The 15,376-nt window shown below is 41.7% G+C and overlaps 1 protein-coding gene across 2 annotated transcripts in view; it reads left to right on the top strand.

Moving 5' to 3' along the window:
* The window catches only part of lamb2 (laminin, beta 2 (laminin S)), a 45,006-nt gene that overhangs the window by 14,978 nt on the left and 14,652 nt on the right, over positions 1 to 15,376 (top strand). For both annotated transcript variants that reach the window (XM_035643852.2, XM_035643853.2), the window contains 11 exons: positions 2,875 to 3,047; positions 3,203 to 3,338; positions 6,670 to 6,743; positions 6,917 to 7,105; positions 7,449 to 7,512; positions 11,441 to 11,643; positions 11,754 to 11,874; positions 12,162 to 12,350; positions 12,501 to 12,680; positions 13,339 to 13,451; positions 14,613 to 14,692. In XM_035643852.2, the coding sequence (XP_035499745.1) occupies positions 2,875 to 3,047; positions 3,203 to 3,338; positions 6,670 to 6,743; positions 6,917 to 7,105; positions 7,449 to 7,512; positions 11,441 to 11,643; positions 11,754 to 11,874; positions 12,162 to 12,350; positions 12,501 to 12,680; positions 13,339 to 13,451; positions 14,613 to 14,692 (1,522 nt within the window). The remainder of the gene's footprint in view (positions 1 to 2,874; positions 3,048 to 3,202; positions 3,339 to 6,669; positions 6,744 to 6,916; positions 7,106 to 7,448; positions 7,513 to 11,440; positions 11,644 to 11,753; positions 11,875 to 12,161; positions 12,351 to 12,500; positions 12,681 to 13,338; positions 13,452 to 14,612; positions 14,693 to 15,376) is intronic.

The raw sequence follows: 15,376 nt of genomic DNA, 5'->3' as shown, positions 1-15,376 counted from the left end.
TAAGATTTGTTCAGTGACAGTTTATCTATGTTATTATATTTACTGAGGATGAGTGAGTCAGTGCCTCTTTTCCATTGTGTGCGGTTCTTTTTGACTCTAAGTAGGCTTACTTTATTTAAGAGATTGATAATTTATAATAGTAACTGATGTTGACTGAGAGACATAATTTAGGCTTTCAAACAATTAAGAGTTATATGAGGGAGGACATTTTGGAAAAACATTATCCTATTGATAGTCTAGAATATTGCTGGTATGTATTGACAAAGTAATGTGGATGTGTATCAGTCTTGAGCGTACAGTGAGACATAGGCACAGATTTGTTTTTGTTCTTTGTGGGAAGAAATCATTAATAAATAATCACACTGAGATTGAGCAAACAAAATTCTACTTTGTGCTAAAGGAGCCTCTCTGAGGGAGACAACCTGAGAATGGTTGCAAAGGATTTATAACGGATTTGCATTATTCTTTGTACAATATTAATAACTGAGGCACCACTGTAAGAGATGTTCTAGAAGCACGACCCGGACATCGCACCTGGCTCCCGTCTGCTCAAGTGAAGCTGTGTGTTTTTGTGCTGTGTAGGTGTGAATGTTTAACACTGATGATGTAAAGCAGACTGATGCAGGAATTTAATCTTATGGGCAATGTGAATATAAACCCTATGAACTTGATTCACTCTAGGTGAATGTTACATGTTGACACATATATAGGTCCACATACAGTATGGAGGAAGGATTAGTAACATCTGTTGTTCACAGATCATAGACTGACTGCCTAAACCCTGCATCCCCTCTGTCCTCATACCATAACTACACACACACACACACACACACACACACCACAGGTCCCAGAGGTGTGTAGGAGGAGACATTCTCATCTGTATGTCCAGTGGAATGTATTGTGGCTTCTGCAGGTTGTCATGAAAGTTTATAAGGTTTATTTTAGCTCCCACACATAGCACAGCTACTCTGTCACACCGACTGGCTCCGGCGTTTTATCACCGACAGACTGTCGCACTATCTGTCTATCACTGCATGTATCCGTGGTAAAACAAGCTTTTTCTTCTATTTCATGTCACGTCATCTGGAAGTTTGAGCTATAAATAAATATTCACATTTTTGATACCTTATATTTTCAAACCACTGCTGGTGTTAGCTGGCCTCAGTATGACCTGCATCGGTCAGTTTCCAGATTTAGCCAGGGGCCTCTTGTCGGGTCAGTTTGTTGGGACCCCCGCGGACAGCAGAGCCTGTTAACCTGCAGGGTTTCCTTGAGTTAATCCTCCTCCCACTGGATGTTGCCTCAACATTGAGGCTCTTGACCGATCAGTATCCGTGTAGAAGTGGGTGGTCAGCCTCCAGCTTACTAAGCCTTCCCCCTTCTCATGTTGCCCATGACCTTTATAAATTCAATAGCTCTACCAAAATATCCCCTTTTCTATGACCACAAAAATGATAATTAGGGCTTCAGTCCCCCAGTTTGACTGAGTAAGCTATTGATCGATATGCTCTAGTCCATCCAAATTCTCAGTGGTCAGAAAAATTGTTGCATTCAGATGGAAGAAAGTGGCATATCAATAGCCTTTCAGAATTATTAATTTCGGCGGGGGATGGACCGACAACCGGTTGTTTACTGGACCTGTTACTTTGAGCTGGCTCCAAACTAATTGATACCATGTCAAAGAAGTTGGTGGTGTACATTTTGTTAAATCAGACGACCAAATAATTTTTGCAAGATCCTCTTAGCAACAACATTGTACGTCATCTAAAAACAGGCTAACGTGTCAACTCAATGCTTTTGTGGAACACAACTGAAGTGCTACACTTCACTGTAATTAATGGGTCACCACATATAGGCAGCGTATGATTAAAAAGTTTAGGACATTATACCAAAGCATATGCATTAATGTTCCTTCAGATCCTTTCCAGCAGTCTGTGTTGACGCTGAGCTGACGTCTAGACGTTTTGACGGGATTCAAGGGGAAAATATAGCATCTTAAACTGAAAACAATCACATTTTTAAATCTGGAGATGTCCTGGATAGTTTTTACAAATCCCGGTCTCCGTCTGCAAATGTTTGACCATTTAACGTCAACCGTCTTCAGGAGTTACTTTACACCGGGTTGAAAAGCGGTAGTTTGACTGCACCTTGCATCACAGAGGGGTGCGGTGGGGTGAAATGTGTAGTGAAGTCACAGTGTCCAAGAGTACACCTGTACATCACTGCAGCAAGGTGAGAAGGTTAACTAGTGGAGGTCAGCCAAGACAAGCTTTTCAGCAGTTTTGACGCTATTCAACCCAACCCAGTCCTTCTAAAGAAACTGCTCTTTCAGCTGTCCTCACTTGAGCTTTCTCCTGGATACATTAAAACAGTGCATAAATCCTATATACCTGGAAGGCTTTTATTCCAGACATCTTGTCTGCATAACATAACAGCATGAGATCACAACTCTGAGGATGATTGAATCAGAGGTAGAGCAGAAACGAGGCGCCATTGTCGTATACACCAGGGACATGCCCTTGTGGTGGAGACATCATTTGCAAGTGTTAATGCGGCCGTTTTCTATTCCACAGAAGAGTGTTACAGATCCCATCAAAATGTGACCAAAATGTTTTAAGACCCAAGAGCAACACTCAAAGATTCACTCTTTAAATGACACCCACAAACTTAGTTCTTTACTCTTCTTTAGTACCTCCCATTGTTGAGTCGTTCTTCCTCTTTGATAGGATTCTTTTTTTGGACAGAAAAAAGGGAATTTATTCCAACCTCGATTTTATGTGTCAATTCAAACTTGAGAATAGGTGCTTCTATTAGTATATTAGTAGTGTGACTGGTTTTCTCTGATGACTGTAACTCTGTCCCCCCCCCCTGCAGCCCTGGCTGCTGCTGCTGTTGCCCAGGAGCCGGACCACAGCCATGGCTGTGCTCATGGCAGCTGCTACCCGGCGACAGGAGACCTACTGGTTGGACGAGAAAAGAACCTGAAGGCCTCATCCACGTGCGGGATGAGGAGAAAAGAACCGTATTGCATTGTCAGTCACCTTCAGGTCAGTGCACGTGTGCGACCGTGAGCTGAACAAGTTTTGTGCCTGCCTCTCTTTGTCTTTCTCTACGTTCTCTCTGTGCTTGTGTGTTTCCCGCTGACCCCTCAACTCTCAACCTTTGACCTTGTTGCACTGACCCTTTGTCTGCCTTGCTGAAGGATGAGAAGAAGTGTTTCGACTGCGACTCCAGACGGCCATATGACCCCGTCTACAACACCATCAATCACCGGATAGAGAACGTAATCACTGCCTTCAAACCTCACCGCAAGAAGTCCTGGTGGCAGTCTGAGAACGGTGAGAAGACCTTGTGGTCACCTCTGTTTTGCACTGACACACAATGACTTTTCCCGTGTGCAGGTGTTCACGAAGGCTTCGAGGCCGTTAGTTACAACTCTTAATCCCTTCCTTACAGGAAGTGGAAGCCTGCACTTCCTGTTTCAGGAGTTCTTTAGCAGACATGGGTACATGTGAGTGTTAGAGGATAAACACTATGGGTTACCTTCTGATTCTTCACAAACAATCACTTGGGCTCAAGAATGAAATTATTTGAATTTTATGGTCAAAGGTCAAAGGTAACTTTCCCTAACAAACAAACTATTCTGACCAAAGCTCAAGAATTTATAAGTAGGATAAAAATTTCACACAAATGTCTAATAGGGTTAGGGTTAGGGAAATGATGAAGTGTTGACATTTATTGTCAAAAAAAGTTTCTAGTTCAGCTTCACTGTGACATTACGATGTTCTGCAAAAATCACTTTTCTGGAAATTATTTAACACCATAACTCGGGAACAGATTGTGACCATATTTCCTGCAAATTGACTGGTCGGTGGAGGCGGCAACTAGCTTCCATCTGTGCCCTCAGCTGCTTTGTCTTCCTCATCCTCCTCCTCCTCGACATCAGCTGTGCCGTCTTTCACACACTGATGCCATAGCCATCAGGGGCACCTGATTAGTGTGCGGCTCGCACTACCTCTGTTGGCTCAGGAGGCAGTGCGATATTGGAGATGGTACAGTGGAGAACGTAGTTGTTTTCAAGCAGATGACTGGGTTCCATTTGATCTTCTGTCATTAAGTCATGTTTCAGGACTTTTCAGTAAGTATACAGCTGCAATCAGACTAGACTTTTGGTCTTAACCTAAAATCTCAATTACATTTTTGTTGTGACAGGGAATTATGTTAAATCTGTTCTTCATACAAATAGTTAATTGAGCTTTGTACAACCATCTGATGGGCTTTTGGAAAAATTTCTGAAGTGATGTAGCCAACTTTACTTCAATGCTCTGTGCAACTTGACCGAGATGCTTGGTAAGTCTGCTTTGGACAACATCAACATCAGAGGAACATTCAAAAGCTGTATATACTGTAATTACACGCTAGTACCCTTTATTCAAGCTGGGAATCCTTTATAGATTTTTCACCGCATAATGAATGTGTTATACATAGAGTGATCTCAGCTTTCATTTCATGGCAACAAATTTGCAGTGAACCTTTAATTAAAGCCAATAAAGGTACTGCTTTGAAGTGCTCCTAACTACATTAACAAAAAGGAAACTGCAAGTACTGATGTTATAATTTGGCCTTTGCCAGAGTTAGTACTATGATAAAATTAGTATGGCCTCTACTTGTATATGTAAAATGAAGAGAGAGTAATAGAGGCATGGCAGAGCGGAGAATATATAAATGACGAGGTAGTGGATATTCTGGAGAAGAATTTATTTTGAAAAAGGGGAAAAAGAACAAGATCTGGAAAGCTTATTGAAACCACGAGAAGTAAGCAACTAGTCGCTATATAGAACTGGAAAAAAAAACAGGATTAAGTTTGAAAACACACGCACTGTGGCCAACATCCTGTGACCAGCGACAGATGAGCTTAATAACAGGGTTCGCCCTGCTCTGGCATCTGTGAGGAAAAGGGGACGACGGAGGAGCGGGAAACGTTCAAGTGAAAGCTGATGAAATAATCAAGACAGAGTGAGGGACATTGGTAATGAGGGACAGCAGTACGTTAAACTGGTGTTTTTACAGGTGCACATGACTCTCCATCACAAAGTGATTGTAGAGCTTCTGTGAGCGGACACAAGGCCCCCTTCAGCTGTTTGTGAGCCGTGAGATACTGTAATGGAGTGCTGTTGATGACAGCACTGTGCACCACTGCCGGACCCAGAATAGAGACCAACAGAAGATGGGGGACAGGAAGTGTCGCGACTATTTTTACTCCTGGTTGCTGCTCCTTCTCCATGGCATCCTTGTAGCATTTCTCCATGTGCTGAACGCGCCAGTGTGCACAGTGGGCCTATTTAAACCGGATTACAGTGGTTTGATTGTGTGCACTCACTTGTTGGAAAGGCCATGTCCTGGGACGGCATGCTCCCAGGCAGGCATTATAAGGCACTATTAGGGAGTGTCAGCTTGAGCAGTGGAACAGGTGTATTTCCGTCTTTTCTCCTTACGTTGGTCTCTGTATGACTTGCCTCAACATTTAACCTTTGAATTATCCACTCGCTCCCTCACTTCCTGCTCTCTCTTTCTCGCTCTCTCCATCTCTCCCTGTTTTTCCTCTTCTCTAACTGGATCACACCCTTCTTTCTCTTTCCTTCCTTTGCCTTTGCCAACTGTTGATTTGCGGTCGATTGTTTTTGCATATATTTGGAGGCATTTGCTGTTCTAGTTGGAAAGACAGTTCCAGGTGGAATGCTAAATGAACAAGCTTCAAAAATCTGTATGACTTGACGCTAACCCTACATTTTCTTATGGGATACTGTATGGTTTCCAGTAGCACATGGCCAAGTTGCAGGTGGTGAGGCCTCTAAAAGGTTTTGGCTCTGAAATGAGGATACACTGTCGACCAATTTCACTCACAGCATTCAATGTTCTAGTCCTCAGACAAGGCAAGACTCAATTTTTTTCTATTGATGTCAGGAGTTTTTGATCCTATGCACCTGTCTCTTAGAATTTATGGTGTGCAAGAACTTTTTTTGGAAATAACTCTATGTATGCATCAATTAAATACTGTGTGCCACACACATTTACACTTTCATCACCTGCACATGTTAAAAAGGTGATTCCCCAGGATACATGGACGTGTGCTGGCACGTGTTTTTGCAAAACATGTATTTGAGTAGGTGTCTGCGAACTGTTTTTTCATCCGCATGTGTGTATGGAAGAGCTGTGTTGTCTTCAACTAGTTTAAAAGTTACTGGATTACAGAGCGTTTAGCTGTGAGTTGTAACATTCATGTGGCGTGGCTTCTATGTATTAATATGCAGGGCTGGGAAAGTCCTCTTGGCTCTGTACTGTACTCTGAACATGAGTGAAAGTAGTCCTCGGAGTGAAGTGGCCTTTCAGAACATTTGGTGCTCTACGACTCAGGAAGTGTGTGGGCTTTTCTGACTTGGTACGTTTCTCCTGCCAAGACTGAATGTCTTTTCCTGTCAAGACGCCATTCCGCGAGCCAAGAGCACGGGAGCTACTTCACATGCTGTCAATAGCCATTCTGTCACCCATCTATCATATAAGAATGACAGGGACGGAAAATGAGTGCAAATCATGTATGACGTATTAAACTAACCAGCAGGATTTTTTTAATGTAAACTGAACATCGCTCTGTCTCATTTTCTCTCCCAGGAAAGGCTGATGTCTTTATCCAACTGGATCTTGAAGCAGAGTTTCATTTCACGCACTTGATTATGACCTTTAAGGTAAAAAATGAAAGCTCTCTCTTTTATCAACTTAACCTTCATCTACATGCGGCTGAAAAGATAATTATTTACAGCTCAAACCGTGTTGTACCTCGTTATAATTATTCTGCTGGGGGGGAAAAAAATCAACATTGCGACGAAAGGTGTTGCAGAGATTTTGTCTTCTTTCGCAGACTTTCCGTCCAGCGGCCATGCTGATTGAGCGGTCAGCGGATTTCGCTCGTACCTGGCAGGTCTACCGCTACTTTTCTCACGACTGCACGGCTGCCTTCCCCGGGATCTCCCAGGGTCCTTTGCGCAACATTAACGACGTCATCTGTGAGACGCGCTACTCCGACATCGAGCCATCGACAGAGGGAGAGGTGAGCGACTGATAAAAGGAATAACTCTAATTATGATGTCAATTTAGTAAAGCAAATTAAAAATGTCTTGAAATTTTTGAATATAAATTCTACATTAAATTTGTATGGCCATGTATTTATGGAATTATTCCATATTTTGGAAAATGCACTAACCTCAAGAAAAAACACAACAGCTGTAAGTGCACACACTGAATGTGGCACACATCTGCCCACCACAGTATGTGGCACAAAGTTTCATTTAGACTCAGCCTGCTTGAGTTGCTACTTTTTGTTAACATTTCAAGTCTCAGTTAAAATATGTGATGTGTGTGTCATATGTACTGTGTTCCCTGGTCTACTGTAGGTCATCTACAGAGTGTTGGAACCAGCCATCAGGATCGAGGATCCATACAGCCCCAGCATCCAGAGTAGGTAACACTAGCACAAGCATATTAGATAATAGAGGGGAATTAAATTTGAAACAGCAGTATGCTCGGACCAATCCAAAAACAAAGCATATTTTGATTTGTGGATTTTGTGAAAATGATCTTGACGAACTGATCAAACAAAGTATAAATATAATGCAATTTAAAAAAAATTACAAAACAAATAGTTTGGAAAAGTACAGAAGTGAGGAAAGAGAATGTATATCACACTGATGTTAATTGTGCTTGTTTTTTTTAATAGCTAATTGTGCTTGTTTTTTCTTAATAGCTTGATAGAGTATGATTTCAATTGGAGTAGTATTTTTGTATCATTTTAAATTGTCTGTTTAGTTCATCTTATTGGGCTGTGAACTTGTCTATAGTAAAGACTGGGGGTAGGACTTGACAAGCCTCAAACGAGTCTAGTGTGTGTTATGTTGAAAATTGTTTTGTTGTTTTTTATTTTTGTTTTCATTATCAATATTATTATTATTGTTATTATTTTATCATTAGAAATAAAGATACAAATGAAATCAAATATTCATCACCAGCCTGATGGTCCACTAGTTTAGGAGAAAAAAAGTCAAGATCATGTTGGACCAAGTTTCTTTTCAGTATGATGAATTAAATAACATCAGCTATTAGACAATTTAAAATTGACATTGTTGACAATTCAATTCAAGGGAATGATAATATCTCAAGAGCTCTAAAGTATGATGAAGACTAGTGGTTTTAATTGAAAAGATATCATGAAATCATTTGTGTAGTTGTATAAACAAGGCCATAATATAAGAAATCATCCCAAAAACCTGAAAAACTTATTCCACAGGAAATTCTTCCCGGTTCCCGGTGAGTTTTTTTTCACATTTGTCACCTTAAATCAAACTGGGCACAATTAGCTCTTGTTATCCAGCTGTGACACATAATGGAGTGGAACAGCCTGTCTCTCTGGGGTGTGAAACATGGCCGTGCTGTGTGGAAGGCATGGAGAGATGTAAGAAGCAGCTGTTCCTCTCCCACACTGCCGAGCTGTCCCAGCCCTCTTGTTTAGACTGGCAGGACATGAGAGCTATCCCCAGAAACCCGAGCTCGGTTTCCGATGCAGCGGCAGAGGTCCAATTTTTCTCTTGTTAAATGTCTCGATGTAATCGGCCCTCGTGTTGACCTCTGACCCCCGTCACAGCTGAACAATCCATATTTACTGTGTGCTGTTGTCAAGACAATAAATCACCATCCAGAATAGTTTCGCTATCTATCCTGCCTCCTCTTTATTAGGAGACCACGACCCAATCACGACCCCTGACCCACGAACCTTAACCATCTCTAACATAAAGCATTTGACCAGCAGAGCCTTTTGGGAATAATACACAACCTCAGAGGAAATATGTCAGTGAAGCTTCTGTGTGTTCTTACTCCAAGCATTTCGGAAAAATCTAATTTTTAAAAACTAACTACAAATCAACTGTCCCATGCAGCAGCACATACTTCCAATTCTTTTATAAACATGCTATGAAGAAAGAATTGATTTAATTTCTGTTAAGATGTTTATGTCTTTTTGTAGATATTGTCATGGCATTGGGGGAATGCATTTGTTTAAAAAAAGAAATAGTGAGATGGCATTTTCAGTCCCACAGTTTTTCTCAGTAACGCATAACTTGTGCTGTTGACACTACTGCAACTTGGCTGAATGGATGGCAGTGTTGGTCAGTCAGACATTCATGGTCCCTGTAGGATGAACACCAGCCTGTATTTATGCAGGAACTATCTTCCTGCACCATCATTAGGGTCAACATTCTCTTCCAGTACTTTGGTTTATGACTAAATACGTGCACAAATAATGACATTCCCATCAGCCATAGCTGTACTCACCTGTATCACCTGCAACTCATCACCATGTTAGCAATATCATGAACATGTGATCATGTTAGTTATGTTAATAACATGTTAACTTGCTGATATTTGCATTGAAGCACTGCCGTGCACAAGAACAACCTCATAGCAAAGACTCTCAGTCCTGTTTCAAAGTGGTAATCATTTTCGAAATAATGATTTTTTTTGTACATGGTATACCTGCCAACGTTACGTTAGCATTTAGCTCACATCCTCACAGACTTGTATCTTGCGAATGCTTTTTTTTTGGTCTTCCAGAAGTCATTTTATTCATCATTATCGATCAGGAATCATACATAAACTTCTTTTTTTTAAGGATTGTTTGCAATACATCAGCTCTGTATGTTCATTTAGAGAGAAATGGTACAAATAGTTATCATACATATGTGTATATATATATACTGTATATATATATATATACTGTATATACATATATATATATATATGTGTGTGTGTGTGTGTATATATATATATATATATATAAATGTTTGCTGCTAGGTGGAGGACTGTTCTCCAGTATGACTACATAAGAAGAAATAGACATTGCCACAGTGTAGTGGAGGGATTAGCTCTTGTCTGTCAGAGCGAGATTCTATTACTGCAGATAAAGTCGCCGGGTAGGATCAGAGTTTGGAAGAAAATAATTCCTTCCTTCAACCCTTTTCATCCATCTTACAGTAATATAACACTGCTCTCCTACAGCAATGTTTCAATAGACTGGAAGGTCAGGATGGGGAAGTTTTTAAATGCTGGTCATGACCGAGATATTCAGTATTTGCTACTTGCTACATTGTGAAAAATAATTATCATGATCATCATCTTTCTGCCTCCTTTGTTTACTAAATTGTACACACCCTTTTTAGGATTCCACCTAATGAGAACCAGTGTTTTTAAAGTCAGGAGTATTGGTTATAACTAAAATTATGCAATTGCGTGTGTGCGTTTGTGTGTGCATGCATGCGTGCGTGTGTGTGTCTGTGTGTGTGTGTGTGTGTGTGTGTGTGTGTGTGTGTTTGTGTGTGTGTGAGTGTGTTGCCACTGGTGAACAGCTGCACTGTAACAGCAGAGAATGTTCCACCCACAGCTCTTCAAGCAGATTGACAAGGTGATAGGACAGAGTAATGGCAGAAAGAAGTCATCATCTCCCCCCAGTAAAAACTCTTTCTAAATCGTGCGGGGAGGGTAAAGAGGCAGGATGTGGGAAGAACCACTTCAACACCACATTCCATTATTGTCTGTCATTTTCAGATTTTCCATCTTCTGGGAATTTACTTGAAATGTACATGTCATTTGGATGGAAAAACAAAAATCGGGCCCCACAAAAAACAAAAAACAATTCTGAACTTCAGCAAAAAACAAATACAATAGGCGGCTTCATCCGTCTGATTTAGTCAAATTAGATGGGTTCCTCCAAAGACCCCTCACTTTGTGCTCATGGACAGCAAAGTCGCAGTGATGGGATAGTGACACAAGGTCAGAAGAGCTGCTCTTGGACCTTCTTCAATCTGGTTTACATGTAGATAAAGAGGCTGATAAAATGAGAGTCCTCTATTTCTCTGCCCATTTATCGAGGTTCACCTAATGAAATGGTAAAATTTATTACATTGTGAAAATAATTAATATTTTCAACCAAAACTACTCCTCCTAAACTACGTTGTCCTCTCGTTGTCCATCCCAGTTTAAGTTCCTAAAGGTTCCTCAAAACCCTGAGGACTAATTACTCCTCTGACCATTCCAAATCATTAAGAGTTGTTCCTCTATAATGCTTTGCCACACAGCTCCAATGGCCCTGACTTGGTCTTGCTTGGTAAAGGTGCTTTTGCTTTTGTGTGTGTTGAGTTAGATATCAAGTCACCCCTTTTTTTTCTTAAATCATTTTCTTTTTACAAATCACCTCATCCCTCTGACTGGTATCATACAGTCCATCAAAACAATATCCGTCTTTCTGCAACAGTAGTGTCCACATGAAAAAAGGCCTCATTCCGAGTGTCTGCACCCTGATCCTCCTCCACTCAGCCTGTTCATGTCTTCTTCCCATCAGACCAGCTGAAGATCACCAACTTGAGAGTGAACTTCACCAAACTTCACACACTGGGAGACAACCTGCTGGACCCCAGAGCAGAAATAAAGGAGAAGTATTACTACGCCATATATGAGCTAGTCGTACGAGGAAACTGCTTTTGCTACGGCCACGCCTCGGAGTGCGCCCCCATCGATGGCATCAGGGGTGATATAGAAGGAATGGTGAGTGACGAGATCACACACGCACACACAAACTTTTGCTTCTGTACTTTAAAGTTTTTGATTCCCATGCAGCTTGCAGCAACTCTCCCTCACGCCCGTGTCTTTTTAAGGTTCACGGCAGGTGTGTGTGTAACCACAACACCAAGGGTTTGAACTGTGAGCAATGTGACGACTTCCACAACGACCTGCCCTGGAGACCAGCCGAGGGTCGCAACACCAACGCCTGCAAAAGTGAGTCCAGAAGAGACAGCACTGGGGACATTGAGTGTATAGCACCAAAGCATCAGAAGTTTATCTCTAAAGATAGATAGTCAAAATGTATTTCTGCATAAAAAGGTCACATGTGCTGCTACTTTTTTATTAATTATTTGTCAGTCACATTGCCTGGCATATTTACATCTCAAAAATACTGAATAACCTGAGCTGCTAACACATCTTCCTTTTGGACAGCGACCCCAGGGGGGAAAAGCCGAATAACATAACGACTAATCTGTTGGAAATAATAACCTGTCTTTTAGAGTGTAACTGTAACGGCCACACGACCAATTGCCACTTCGACATGGCGGTGTACCTGGCCACGGGCAACGTCAGTGGAGGAGTATGTGATGACTGTCAGCACAACACCATGGGACGCAACTGTGAGATGTGCAAACCTTTCTACTATAAAGACCCCATCAAGGATATAAGGGACCCACGAGTCTGCGTAGGTGGGTGTGTCTTTGTGTTGCTTATTAGATGATATCTTACACTTAGGTCGAGGCACGTACTACACTAACAGACAATGTAAGATTATATTCCAACACAACATCCCAACACATACTCTTATAACCCCCCGCCCCAACCTGTCTGTCCCACAGCGTGCGACTGCGACCCGGATGGCTCTCAGAATGGGGGCATGTGCGACAGCCACACCGACCCTTCCCTCGGCATGGAGGGCGGTCAGTGCCGCTGCAAGGCCAACGTCGAGGGGCCGCGGTGCGACAAGTGCAAGACGGGCTTCTTTGGCCTGAGCGCTGAGAACCCTCAGGGCTGCCAACGTGAGTGCATTCACGAGAACATAGAAATGTTACAATGATACAGTTCATAAAATAGTTGTACATTCATATCACTAAGCAAATAACTACCATTTTAATGGTAGAATACAAAAAAATGCAGTATAGAGACCTGATTATTGATGTTTTAATGTGATAATGTAAATGATAACATTAAAGGAAAATGGTTCAAACTGTATGTATGTATTTCTAACAATGAATCCCTACACACTATTACTGTCATATTTTCTTCTTCTTCAATTGTCTTGGACTGGTGTTCAGTGTTAACAGCCTTTTAGGTAAAAAAATTCTGGAAATATAAACAATGATTTAGATTTTTTTTTAGCCCAGACTAGTGTCTGTGGGTCTTCCACCAAGGCGACAGTGCAGATAGTGTTGCCTGAAACCCAGCTATAACCGGACAAGTAAAGTCAGCAAATGACTCACTGCTGCTCATAAAGTTTAATCACTGTGAGTGCATGGTAATACTTACGGCAGCTCAGATGGTCCGGTCAACTCCTGTGATCGGTTCTGTCTGAACAATTAATGACGTCTTTAAATGATTTACTGACCTGTAACTGCTCCTCGGTGTGCTGTAATTACTAGTTATCTCTCTGCCCTGCTGCCCACTCTCACCCCTCACCCCTCGAACCCCACTCTACAGCTTGCTGGTGCGACCATAGAGGAACCGTGTCAGGAAGCTCCCAGTGTGACCCGGTCAGTGGAGACTGCTTCTGCAAGCGTCTCGTCACTGGACGCAGCTGTGACCAGTGTCTGGTAAGACATTGTAAAAAGACTTGTCTTTTTCGGCTTGACATTTGTTTTCCCATCTTAAAATGGAAAAACCTCACACTTTTCTGTTTCACCACTTCTGTCAATTTATCTTCCTGTGTTTGTTACCTGTAAAGGTCCAGTTATTATTTGTGTATAAACCACCTGAAACTAAGAATCATTGCGTTTTTGTCACCTTAGAATGAGACCTTTATATCTACATCAGGAGCAGTTCCTCCACCATGTTGCGCCACCAAATTTCTACTGTAGCCCAGAATGGACAAACTAAGCACTGAGTCAAGAGAGGGCCTTTCGCGTCGTTATGATACCTGAGGGCCACTGTTGGTTCTCCTACACGCTTGGAAGGGAAGGAAGAGGCGAGGGGTATTCAGTTGGTTGCAGTGTGCAACTTCACTGCTACATCCTACAAACTGGTCCCAGATCTCCTTCTTTAGCGCTGCTTGTCTACTTTGCACTCTGCTTCTTCTTCTCCTGTATACCTCTCACCCTCTCTGCCCATTAGCTCCATTAGTTCAGCTTCCTGCTCTAATTCAGCCTCTTGTCCCAAACCTGCTCAGCCAATAATAGTGTCGGCAGGAATGTGAGCCGGGGCTCCGGGTCTAAATTTAGCCCAGTGATTAGAGGCCTGTCCGTTTGGTGTGGGTTTCATCAGGCCTAAAATGGTCAGGGCCTGGACCTGGTCCGAAAGTGGATCCTGACCCCGTGAAGCCTCGTTTTAGAAACAATAATGTCAACAGTGGAAATAATATTTTAGTGAATCCTACTGAAGAGAGAACCTTACTTTCACTGGGGTTGAGCTGTATTTAAAAAGAAGTGATATTATCAGTACAAATGAAGTCACACATACAAAGACTATGCCTCAGAAAAACAGTAAGTAAGAAAAGAGTATTTACATTGTCAAGTCAGCTCTTTTTGAAAGACAAGATGTCACAGAGTGAAATGAAAGGAGTGATGTAGTAATGATAACCCTCAAAGCTCTGAATGCTGTTTTATTGGATTAGAGAGCTGATTTATGTATGACTCACACACAGTCATGACAATCAACCTGCTGTGGAAGTTCCCCTGGGTCCATACAGTAATAGTACAAGATGCATCATGTCTGTGTGGAGCTAACTGTCTTGTCTGTCTGTCCTCTTGTGTTTCCAGGCGGAACACTGGGGACTGAGCCACGACCTGAACGGCTGCAGAGGCTGCGAGTGTGACATCGGAGGAGCGCTGGACAACCAGTGGGTGGCACTGTCATTCTTGAGTCATACATAAAAGTCTGGGGGCTGTTTCAAATTAGATTAGACAGAAGCTCCTTTCAGATGTTTATCAGAAACCGATTATTATCCCGAAAGCAGCAGCTGCAGCTGTGAACTCAGATTCATTGGCCTCCACCTTTACCCTGGAAGCTGTAATTTCTTACACATCGTGTTAAATGTTAATCTTCTGTGTCATGAGCAGTCGATATCCTATAACCCAACACCACACACTAATTTAGTCACCTAATGATAATGGAAACAGATGTAGACCTGAAGATCTGTCAGTCAGTCCATTGTTTTAACCCAAACTGAAATATAACTATTAGATCTGTTGCTGTAAAAAAAACACTCTACAAATATTCATGGTCCCCAGTGGATGGCTCATACTGACTTTGGTGACCCCCCTGATGTTTTCCTATCAGAATTTAAAAAGTGATCTGATTAAAATTGCAAGCTGTTTTATCGACTTTTTTCAACACTGTCATCTTAAACTTCCACATGTTCTGTAAGCAGAGCATGTTACATATATATGTTTCTTGTCAAAATGCTCCCTGAATTTTAAATTTACATTGACTGAGTTTATTTTTGTAAGCATGTATCATTGAATTATATTAAAGAACAGATATCTCTTTTAATATCTTGGATGGAATGTGTGAATGGGGTTTA

This window comes from Scophthalmus maximus, chromosome 3 (genome assembly GCF_022379125.1).
Source record: "Scophthalmus maximus strain ysfricsl-2021 chromosome 3, ASM2237912v1, whole genome shotgun sequence".
In the NCBI taxonomy this organism is placed as follows: Eukaryota; Metazoa; Chordata; class Actinopteri; order Pleuronectiformes; family Scophthalmidae; genus Scophthalmus; species Scophthalmus maximus.
The sequence above is the reverse complement of the archived record's forward strand: the minus strand, read 5'-3'. Positions and strand labels throughout refer to the sequence as shown.